Raw genomic sequence first — 12,500 nt, forward strand, 5'->3', positions numbered from 1 at the left:
CAGGTTTAAATGAATTCTGCAATGAATCTCCGTATTAACAATTCAACAGGATTTTGTATAAGGCTCTCCCTCATTGTATCACGATATATAGATACGATATCGCGGAGATATCGTATCGTCTCAACGGGTGCATCTCTCCATTCCGACATGTCTCCTTTCCGACAGACACTAACCCTATCTCTTACCCCAACCCTAACCATAACCTCTATGGAAGTGTTGCCACTCCGACAATAAGAAGCCAAGTCGGAACGGAGGGCGCCCCCCCGTCACAACGATATTCCTCACCGTATCGCCCAACCCTTACCTTCAGACGGCGTTTCCTCTGCATCCGCCCCGCCGTCTCTGAGGCGCTCCGCGAAGACGACACGCCGCCCTCGGACAGGGACCCGGACCCGCCGCCGCCGCCCGGCGACGCGCCGCTCCTCAGCCGCTCGCGGTGCCGGGCGTGCCGGGCCGGCTGGCACGCCCACACGGCCAGGGGGAAGGAGTCCACGAAGGGCTTGGGCCGCCCGCTGCGGCCCGCCCGCGAACCCTCGTAGTCCACCTGGGATGGAAAACAAAAATTTAGGCCTAGAATTATTGAATGCTTTAACCAGTGAAAAATAGCAGATATACAAGCTCACAGCGCGGCACCGAGTGCCGCGCTGCGAGCTTGTAGATCTGCTATTTTGGAAAAAGTCGTGAAAATGTGTGCAAATCTTTGATTATATTAGGGAACGTTTGTAACTCAAATTTTGCTTCTGGGTGGTCCCTGGAACTAGATATTTTGAGATGGGCGTCCGTGGCCTAATAAATATCATTTTGGGGGTCCTTCACACGAAAAGGTTTGAGAACCACTGACATAGTAGTCTCTCAAGAACAGACTAACTGAGAACCAGTTAAGTGAAAAGGACCTTTTCTTTGATGATGGCTGGCCAGATTGCTGACATAGAAACTTAGGTTTTTCAAGAAATCTTAGAAGGATTCAAAAGAATCTTAGAATCGGGTCAAAACTCTAATTTTCACGTTTTTTCAAAAATAGATCTACAAGCTCGCAGCGCGGCACTCGGTGCCGTGCTGTGAGCTTGGATATCTGCATAAAAACTAAATGGAAACTAAGCTCTGATGACTAAAACTAAGACTTAATATATTGACGATTTTGTCAACAAAATAAAAACTAGACTAAAAGGGGGGACTAGTGGAGAAGAGAGTCATTTTATGTTTGGTTGCTCTCAGGTGTTGCGTGAAAATAGCCGATCTACAAGCTCACCACGTGTCACGCTGCGACGTGTTGTGGGCTTGTAGATCTGCTATTTTCAGCACGCAACCAAGTGTAAAATCAGTCATTACGATGTCATCAAGGCCTGCCAAAATACATTTTAGTTGACTAAATCAACTGTAGATTTTGTTGCCTAAAAACGTATGATATTTAGTCGACTAAAATTTGACTAAAACTAAAACTGTTCAGGTGACTAAATTATGACTAAAACTAAATTACATTTTATTCAAAAGACTATGACTAAAACTAAATAAAAATTTGCAGTCAAAAACAACATTGCTTCTAAGTTCTACAACGTTGAATATACAGATCCTTCTAAAAAAAAATGAATATTGTGTGAAAAAGCATTGCAGATGCCCTAGCACCCCAAATCATAACCGATTTCGGAGACTTCCCACTGGACATTTCTCTAATATAAATCCTTGTTTTGAGTGGTCTCGTGTAATATTGTAATATTTTGAAATATGGACTTTTGATATTCATGAGCTGTATGCCATAAAAATTCAAAATTTTAACAAAAAAAGGTTTGAAATAATTCACTGAACGTCCAATGTATCTAGAATATATGAAAGTTTCAAGAAATGTATGAAAGTTTCAAGAACATTTACTTTTACACAATATTCGAATTTTTCGAGAAGGATCTGTATACGTAGGATAGACACACTTTCGACAGGTCTATAAATATGTCTACCACCCACCCAGAAGACACACTTTTGACAGGTCTATAAATATTTCTGACCACCCACCCAGAACTGGGCGAAGTGCAGGGCCCACACGTCGGTGTCGGCGGGCGACTTGAGGGCGTCCTGGCCCATGCTGGGCGCCACCAGGCCCCGGTAGATGTCGTGCAGCAGCGTGTCCTGCTCGTGGGCGTGGCGCTGGAACAGCGGGTGCAGCAGGGGGAAGGAGGAGGAGCCTGACGGGGGGGAGGAGGAGGGGTTGTTGGAGGGGGAGGGGGAGGAAGAGGGGGAGGAGGGGGAGAAAAGGGGCTCGTCGTGGAAGGCCTGCAGATTTAGGGATTGATTGATTGAATATTTGATTAGATCAGGGGTCTTCAACGTTTTCAGGCAAAGGACCCATATAGTTTTCCATATAGTTTCATCGTTTGATAGCAAAATCGTCAGTGTATTTTGGATTCATGTAAATTTGTGTTTTCAGATATTTAACCACTTGAACCGTCAATACTTAATAAATTTGACCTTTTTCTCTGTACTATTCAGCTCTTCCCCCCCCCTAAATCAAACCTCTCTGCAGAAAATAGCCGATCTACAAGCTCACAACGCCTCGCAGCGCGAGGCGTTGTGAGCTTCTAGATCAGCTATTTTTGGCAAGTGGTTAATATAAAAAAGGAGAAAAAAAGGTTCTATCACACAAAGATTTCGAGGACCTCCTGTAGTAACTCCGAGGACCCCCTAGGGGTCCCAGACCCCCTGTTGAAGACACTTGGATTAGACAAAAATGGAGAAGTACAAGTATAGTCAATACACTCCCACCTCGTATAAAAGCAGCCCCCACCCTTGCTGTGTTCAAAGCCTTCCTCAAAACCCACCTTATTAGACTTGCTTTCCCTTCCTAACTCTACTCTCCCTCTCAGCTATTTTAGATTTGTTCTGTGTCCTTTTTTAGCCTTTTGACGTTTTAATTATTTTCTTAATAAAGTTTTTTACCTTTATTTTGTTCTGTAAAGCGAGTTTGAGTACCTAGAAAAGTGCTATATAAGTCTGATGTTTTATTATTAATACAATAAAAAAATATACAGATCCTTCTCAAAAAATATTGTGTGAAAAAGCATTGCAGATGCCATATAGCACCCCAAATCATAACTGACTTCGGGAACTTCCCACTGGACTTCAAGCAACTCTGACTTCAGAAGGTTGACATTTCTCTATTGTAAATCCTTGTTTTGAGTGGTCTCGTGTAATATTGTAATATTTTGAAATATGGACTTTTGATATTCATGAGCTGTATGCCCATAAAAAAAATCTAAAATGTAACAAAAAAAGGTTTGGAATAATTCACTGAATGTCCAATGTATCTAGAATATATGAAAGTTTAAAGAAATATATGAAAGTTTCAAGGTGGTTTACTTTTACACAATATTCTAATTTTTCGAGAAGGATCTGTATATGTGTTTGCGTTGTGTGCGCTCCCTCTGGTGTTGTGGCTGTGTGTGTCCGTGTGTCACTAACTAAGTGTGTTGGTCCCAGATTCTACAGCACGCTCATAATGCAGTTGTCACTCAGGCCGTCCTTCAGTGCATTCTTTTATCATCACAGACCAGAAACACACCGTTATGAAGGGTTGGAGGGTTTTTAATGAAATTAATAATGGGCAAATAAATAATGAATGAATAATGAACGGAGGGAGGGGACGTGGGTTTGTTGTAGAAGGAGAATTTACCCATGGGACGATAATAGCCATTATCGTTTATCGTGATAAGTAAACACTCGCGATAATCCTATCGTGGAGATTTTGTTTATCGTGATATCGTCCTCCGTCATGCACTGGGATCAATTCACCTTTTATTTGCCGAGCTGCATATCCGGTACCACTTCAACCCTCTAGAATTGGTAAAACGGACCTGGAAATTACGTACTTGATACAGTATATAATTCCCAATCTCTACCAAATCTCTTTGCCAAAAAATAGCAGCTCTACAAGCTCACAACGTGTTGCGTTGCAACGCGGCGCATTGTGAGCTTGTAGAGCTGCTATTTTTTGGCAAATGTTCCACTCCAGGATAATGGATTTTGATTATCGCGATGATATCGTAAATGGCACATTTCTTTTGCTCACAATAATCCTGACATGACATTTTCATATTGACTTTGACCTCCAAGGACCTTCCAGGGAGAGTGCTCATGTGCATCTTGCGGTGACATGCTTCCTAGTTTCTTCTTCTCTGAGCTGTGTTTTTTCGCACTGTTTTTTTTTTTACTTTGCACTATTAGGTTGGAACTATTGCTGTATTGACTTTGACCTCTAAGGACCTTCCAGGGAGAGTGCTCATGTGCATCTTGCGGTGACATGCTTCCTAGTTTCTTCTTCTCTGAGCTGTGTTTTGTTTTTTCGCACTGTTTTTCGACATTGCACTATTAGGTTGTGTTGGTAGTTTCTGAGTATTTGTCTTGTTTAACAATGACAGTGAGATACTTGTTGCACTAACTAGCATTGACTGCTTTGGTCTCTTTTTTGTAAGACACTTTATGTATACTTATATTTAATTCGCCCCCTCTATTGATGCACCTTCTCTTTATTGGTACTGTACTGCTCTTGTTTTTTCCTCTTATCTATCTTTTCTTACGTCTCTGTAACTTTGTAAATAACTGTATACTGCTGTGCTACAACTGGACAACTGAATTACCCCCTTGGGATAATAAAGGTATCTATCTATCTATCTATATGGTTCCAGTGATCCCTACCTGCAGCAGCGCCTCCAGGTGTGAGCGCGTGCAGTTGGGGGCGTGCCGCGTGTTGGTGGCCACCATCTCTGACGTCTGCACGGAGATGGAGCGAGGCAGGTCGGCCGGGTAGGCGGGGTCCTTCTCCGTGGGCACCACCAGCTGGGAGACGGCGGGACAGTTTACAATTCAGGCATTTAGCAGACGCTCTTAACCCATTTAGGCCTGAACACATTATGACGCAATATTTTATGCTTTAAATATAAAAAAAATAGCAGATCTACAAGCTCACAGCGCGGCACCGAGTGCTGCGCTGCGAGCTTGTAGATCTGCTATTTTTGAAGAATCGTGAAAATTAGAATTTTGACCCGATTCTATAAGTGTCTTTTGAATCCTTCTAAGATTTTTGGAAAAAAACCTATGTTTCTATGTCAGAAATCTGGCCAGCCATCGTCAAAGAAAAGGTCCTTTTCACTTAACTGGATGGAGCTCAGTTAGTCTGTTCTTGAGAGACTACTATGTCAGTGGTGCTCAAACCTTTTCATGTGAAGGACCCCCAAAATTATATTTACTAGACCTTACCCGTTCGAATATATGTGCTGCAAAATATGTGCAGAGTGTGGGTTATGGGGAAAGTAACTAACTGCATAGTGCGTGCGTGAGAATATGTGGGAGCATCATAATGTAAGGAGCAGCCCATGGAGGAGTGTATATTTATGATGGATACAAATAATTTAACAGCAAAATTAGTAGAATAGAAGTATGAGGATGTATTTGCTCCACATAATTTTTCTATACCCGTTGGAAGATGAGACACACATCACCCGTTGCATGCGTGACCCATGCAGAGAGAGAGAGAGAGAGAGAGAGAGAGAGAGAGAGAGAGAGAGAGAGACACTGCAACATTCCTAGTTTGGGCCGTTTTTGAACGGCACTCCGAGTACTCGAGGATCGGCTACAAATGGTTTAATGTTCAAAAATAGCAGATCTACAAGCTTGCTGCGCAGCACTCGGTGCCACGCTGCGAGCTTTTTTCAATAGCTAAAGCGTAAAATAAAGCTTGAAGTAATAATGCATAATAATTCATCCCAAGCCTTAAATGAACACTCAAGTGACATTTCTAACTGCATAGTGCGTGCGTGAGAATATGTGGGAGCATCATAATGTAAGGAGCAGCCCATGGAGGAGTGTATATTTATGATGGATACAAATAATTTAACAGCAAAATTAGTAGAATAGAAGTATGAGGATGTATTTGCTCCACATAATTTTTCTATACCCGTTGGAAGATGAGACACACATCACCCGTTGCATGCGTGACCCATGCAGAGAGAGAGAGAGAGAGAGAGAGAGAGAGAGAGAGAGAGAGAGAGAGAGAGAGAGACACTGCAACATTCCTAACTGTGAGAGAGGTGTGTGTGGGCCCGGGGCTAGGGTTAACCCTAACCCTAACCCGGGCCAGTTTGATGTGACTTGCATGTGACTTGCGTACAACTCAATGGGGTGGATGTGGTTGCTGCTTTCAGACTGAGTCAGATGTCATCAGATCCGATATGGATCGGATTTGAAACCACCTCTGGATGTGGTTTTTCAAAATCGGATTTCATGTGACCTGCATGTGACCGGTCTGGATTTAGACTATTTAAAAAAAATCGGATTCCACTTTTGATGTGACTCAGATCTGATTCAGGCTAGATTTCAGTGGCAGTGTAAAGCCAGCCTTAGCCACTAGATGTCGCATTTCACTCCACATCATAACACATCTTTACTCATTTCTCTGAATCATGCCTACAAGGCAGCATGCCAGCAGTTTGCAACATTCTAACATGTAGGTGTTGGATGCCTCCAGGGGTCTGTTAACCCATTTAGGCCTAGAATTATTGAATGCTTTAACCAGTGAAAAATAGCAGATATACAAGCTCACAGCGCGGCACCGAGTGCCGCGCTGCGAGCTTGTAGATCTGCTATTTTTGAAAAAAAGTCGTGAAAATGCGTGCAAATCTTTGAATATATGTATTTTTAAAGTGAATGTTAATAACTCAAATTTTGCTTCTGGGTGGTCCCTGGAACTAGATATTTTGAGATAAGGGGTCCGTGGCCAAATAAATATCATTTTGGGGGTCCTTCACATGAAACGTTTTGAGAACCACTGCCATAGTAGTCTCTCAAGAACAGACTAACTGAGCTCCATTTGAGTGAAAAGGACCTTTTCTTTGACGATGGCTGGCCAGATTGCTGACATAGAAACATAGTTTTTTTCAAAAAACCTTAGAAGGATTCAAAAGACACTCATAGAATCGGGTCAAAATTCAAATTTTCACGAATTTTCAAAAATAGCAGATCTACAAGCTCGCAGCGCGGCACTCGGTGCCGCGCTGTGAGCTTGTATATCTGCTATTTTTCAATAGTTAAAGCATAAAATAATGATACACAATATATATATAAAAAAAGTAGGCAAAACAGGGAAAGCAGCAGTACAAGCATGTTCTAGTCTAGTGTGTGGTATGTGTGTAATGTTTGGTGTAACGTCTGCCTGTACGCATTACAATCCTCAGAGTTCATTGAATCATTCGTACCTCAGAGAGTGAGAGTACAAAATGGCCCAAAAAGACCCAAAACCGCTTGGTTCCATTTTGAGTTAAATTAAGGCCTGGAATAATTTTATACTTTAGCTTTTGAAAAATAGCAGATATACAAGCTCACAGCACGGCACAGAGTGCCGCGCGGCGAGCTTGTCGATCTGCTATTTTTGGAAAATCGTTAACAGTCGCCCAAATATTTGCCTCTGAGGGTCCCTGGAAATAAATATTTTAAGATGGGGGTCCCTGGCCAAACACATATCCTTTTGGGGGTCCTTGACATGAACAAGTTTGGGAAACACAAACATAGAAACGTGCGTTTTTCAAAAAACCTTAGAAGACAGAGTTTAGAAGACATTCATAGAATCGGGTCAAAAATATTCACAGACATGCGCAAAAATTAATGTTCAAAAATAGCAGATCTACAAGCTTGCTGCGCGGCACTCGGTGCCACGCTGCGAGCTTGTAGATCTGCTATTTTTCAATAGCTAAAGCGTAAAATAAAGCTTAAAGTAATAATGCATAATAATTCATCCCAGGCCTTAAATGAACACTCAAGTGACATTTTTAACAACGCGTGGCACTAGGGCTGTCACCATATGACATTTTACATGACGATTAATTGTCGCTCAAATAATTGCGATTAACGATTTAATTGTGTTTTTGTTGTTGACAATTACATTTCTGTTTGACTTTTAGGCTTTGAAGTTGCCCACGGTAGATATGACACATAACCTAAATATACAAAGAAATTACGGACATATTTGACAACTTTATACTTGAAAATGAACATTGATAGTGGAAACAGCCGATCTACAAGCTCACAACGCGTCGACGCGTTGTGAGCTTGTAGATCTGCTATTTCCACAATTTTTGACTGGAAACGATTATGTCAAATAATCACGATTAGACGATTATGTAATAATTGTGACAGCCCTACGTGGCACGTTTCCGTACCTTGAGCATGAGGCCGTCGACCTTGATGTCGACGTGCTCGTCAGGTTTCTGGTTGTCGTCCAGCTTGTAGAGTGCCATGAACTGCTCCAGGCTCTGGCGCAGGTCCAGGGCGAACAGGTTGAGCCACACCAGGCTGCGCGGGTCCAACACCAGCTGCAGCGCGTTGAGCTGCACGTACAGGTTGGGACACGGGACTGCATGTGGAGGAGGAGAGGACCAGAACAGATCAGATCAAACGAATACCAGTCATAGGGCTGTCACAATTATTACATAATCGTCTAATCGTGATTATTTGACCTTATCGCAATTATTTAATCATAATCATAATAATCATAATCGTGAATGTTGAAAAATTTCCGAAATAGTGGAAATGGCAGATCTACAAGCTCACAACGCGTCGCGATGTGAGCTTGTAGATCGGCTATTTCCACTATCAAAGTTATTTTTTAAGTAGTAAGTTGTCAAATATGTCAGTAATTTATTTGTGTATTTAGGTTATGTGTCATATCTACCATGTGCAACTTCAAAGCCTACAAGCCAAACAGAACAAATTTGATGACTGAAGCAAAGTAATACATCCTTAAAGGGGAAGACCACCCATTTTCAATATTTTTATTTATTAATATTTATTTCCATTTTATATATAGGCAATTCTTTAGAACGCTGCCTTTAGGTATGGCATGGAAAGAGGGGCATTTGCATTTCTTTCACCATAGTAAAAACTGCCTTCATGGTCTGGAGAGGGCACTTTTCAAGCCCCCTTTGATGTCTATGTGTGCACGTGCCTGAGATGAAACATCCACGAGGGAATGGACCCATTAGGATTTGGGGAAGTTAGCTAGTGGTTTATCTAGTTAGGACAGTTAGCTAGTGGTTTAACTAGTTAGCAAAAGTAGTAAAAATTGCGTCCCAATCATTTTAACCACTTTATCCATTTATATGTTGGTTATTCAAAGAAATAGCAGACCTACAAGCTCTTGTGCTGCGAGCTTGTACATCTGCTATTTTTGATCTCGAGCGACACAACAAGGGTGCAGAGCCGATACCAGGAGAGAATATGGCTCTAGATATCAGATCATGATCATCTACCGGGCACAGATCGTGCACGATGGGCACACACGCGCACACGTTAACTCATATGCCATATTGTCCTTACCTTTTAACGTGGGCACGCGCACGCATCGTCCACGATCTGTGCGCGACTCATCTAGTAGACTCGGTGACAGCTTTCGAATAAAAAAAACCCCATTGAAATAGACATATCCGATCTACGCACATATGTGCGTAGATCATATGCCAGGCGGGTAAAAGAATCAAACAGCTACAAAATAAAATAAAAACGCATGAAAAAATACCATTCTATGGCCGTGCAGTCAGCTTCCTTGTTTACAATGGAAAGCTATGCGACCGGAGCTACGATTGCACCTCAGACCGGATATGGAAACCTAGATCCGGTCCAAACCGGAAATACGACCGGATACAGTTAGGAGGCGGGCCTAAAGAGCCAGAATCGGCGATCATACTTTTAATCGTTTTATAATGATTAAAGCTAATTAAATCTTCGGGCTCCTTGGGCATAGCAGAGTGGTACAGCTGGAAATCTCCGGTTTCGACGGGATAGCAGGAAATGAGTTAAAAGGTAAGAACGACGTGGCAGACAACCCCGAAAGTCAATGTTTTTTAGTGGCAGTAAATGAGTTAAAATAGATGACATTGTAGTAGAGCCATAAAATCATTTCTCAAAGGAAAAGATTATGTGGATTTGCTTGCTTCAGCTCTATAATTTTTGTTCTATAAATTTTGTTCCAAGAATTCGATTCACGAGAGGTGTCGGCATCAGTTACTGGTCCCACTGTCTTACTGGGGAAGTCTTTCCCGTCGGGGAAGTAGTACTCGGTGAACTCCACGTGGATGGCAGGCATCTCTGGAGGAAGGTACAGAGACTTCTTATTGCAGGAGATCATGGCCTTGGGACTGGAGCGACGCTGGTCTGCTGTGGACACCTGGGAAATGAACGCACGTACACACACACACACACACACACACACACACACACACACACACACACACACACACACACACACACGCACACACACGCACAACAGAAAGCAAGATATCAGCGACGTGCAGAGAATGTTAGAGAGGCAGGGGCTGCCATTTCTAAAAGGACCTTTTGGTGAAAATATCGAAAATAGCAGTCGGCTATTTTCGGTGCTTGATACCACACTGAACTAAGCATATGACACTGGAGATGTGGCGTAACGGCATGGATTTCTACACAGAGAGGACAATTCTTTCAACATAAGATGCTGCATTCAAGTTCAGGAGAGTTTGGACAAGGCAATTCTTTAGCTGCCTTCAGGTATGGCATGGAAAGAGGGAGCATTTGCATTTCTTTCACCACAGTAAAAAAATGCATTCTTGGTCTGGAGAGGACACTTTTTACAGGCCGGTAAAAGGGCAGGGGCTCAAGCCCCCTTTGATGTCCATGTGTGCACATGCCTGCATAATATAAAGAGTCCCTAGGTCACCATTATTACATAATCGTCCTATCACAATTATCTGACATAATCGTATGTATTTAGTCATAATCGTCATAATCGTTTCCATGTTGAAACATGTTCATATATTATCAAACAATTAAAAAAATAGGGTTTATAGCAGAGCTATAAAGTAGATTGAGTATTTCCACTATCAATGTTCTTTTTTTAAATGTAAAGTTGTCAAATATGTCAATCATTTCTTTGTATATTTAGGTTATGTGTCATATCTGACATGTGCAACTTCAAAGCCTACAAGCCAAACAGAAATATAATTGTCAACGACAAAAAACACAAATCGTTAAATCGCAATTATTTGGTCCAAAATGTTGAGAAGATGTATAATTGGGAAATGTTTTTAAGTAACCATTACCAATAATGTAACATTCCATGTAAGTGTCACAGCTTGCTTAGGCTACAGGTTATATCCTTCACACACATGTCAGGGTGACAGTTAGACCAGGGGTTCCCAAACTTTTTTGTCTCAGGGCACCCCATAAATATTGTTTTAATCCGAGGCACCCCTACATTATAATTTTCACTCCCAGCACCTTATATTTATAGCATATCGTCGTTGTCGGGTGGAAACCTTGTATGTCCAAAACCGTTCGTTTTGTATTTATCCTCCATAAAATGTACTAAACTAGTGAAAACAGCAGATCTATAAGCACACAACGCCTCGCATCGCGAGGCGTTGTGTGCTTGTAGATCGGCTGTTTTCACTAGTTTTGTGCGACAGTCTTGTATGATGATAGCCTGACACTCAGCCTGAATTGACATTTCGTTTCACTTCAAAAATTAAAGGGGTGTGGCTAGCGATTCAGGGTCTGGAACTAGGCTAGTATGATGAAGCAGGGCCTTGCTTTACCAAAAGACGTACACATTTGAAACTTGGAGATACGAGGTTTCTGCCCGACAGTAACGATATTTTAGTAATTATGTTGTGAGGAAAACGTTGAGATAATAGCCATTTTGGTTAGAACTGACTGAAAATAACTTTGTACTTCAAGTTTAAAATGATACTAAATATTTTTTCAAGTGTCCAAATAAATTCCAAATATTATGAAATGATCTCGCGGCACCCCTGGACTGCCGTCGCGGCACCCCAGGGTGCCCCGTCACCCACTTTGAAAACCCCTGAGATAGACAGTCCTTGTTATTGAAGTTTGATTTCGATTTTCAGAGGGAAAAAACTATGCTTGTTAAAGCCATCAAATATGCGAATGACAAATCCGTATGAGAACTCAACAAATAGGTAGCTAGATGAATCAATCAGGAAAAGAAAGAAAGAAAAAAAAAACATGTTACTCAATACCAAATAGAGCAGAACCGGGATGGCAAGGGCTTGCCCCCCTCTATAAAATCCCCCATGTGCAGGGGCGTCACACCAAATTCTGGGCCCTGGGTACAAGGATTCACTGCGGGCCCCCCCATCAATGTTAACTATTGAAAAATAGCAGATATACAAGCTCACAGCGCGGCACCGAGTGCCGCGCTGCCAGATTGTAGATCTGCTATTTTTTTTAAATCGTGAAAATGTGTGCCAAGAAACCTATGTTTCCATGTCAGTGATGCTCAAACTTTTTCATGTGAAGGACCCCCCCCATCTCAAAATATTTAGTTCCAGGGACCCCCCCCCAGAAGAAAAAAAATTTGAGTTACAAATCTTCACTTAAAAAAATACATATATTCAAAGATTTGCGCACATTTTCACGACTTTTCAAAAATAGAAGATCTACAAGCTCGCAGCGCGGCACTCGGTGCC

At 42.0% G+C, this 12,500-nt stretch overlaps 1 protein-coding gene across 1 annotated transcript in view; it reads right to left on the bottom strand.

Annotated features, from left to right (window-relative positions):
• LOC308309192 (bridge-like lipid transfer protein family member 3B) overlaps window positions 1–12,500 on the bottom strand; it is a gene marked incomplete at its 3' end in the record, with an annotated part of 115,509 nt that overhangs the window by 27,475 nt on the left and 75,534 nt on the right. Inside the window, 5 exon segments of the mRNA XM_080754682.1 lie at window positions 305–544; window positions 2,005–2,262; window positions 4,681–4,821; window positions 8,196–8,389; window positions 10,057–10,198. Of these exon segments, the coding sequence (XP_080610808.1) occupies window positions 305–544; window positions 2,005–2,262; window positions 4,681–4,821; window positions 8,196–8,389; window positions 10,057–10,198 (975 nt within the window).

The sequence above is a fragment of the Nannobrachium achirus genome (assembly GCF_963921795.1).
Source record: "Nannobrachium achirus genome assembly, chromosome: 23".
NCBI lineage: Eukaryota > Metazoa > Chordata > Actinopteri > Myctophiformes > Myctophidae > Nannobrachium > Nannobrachium achirus.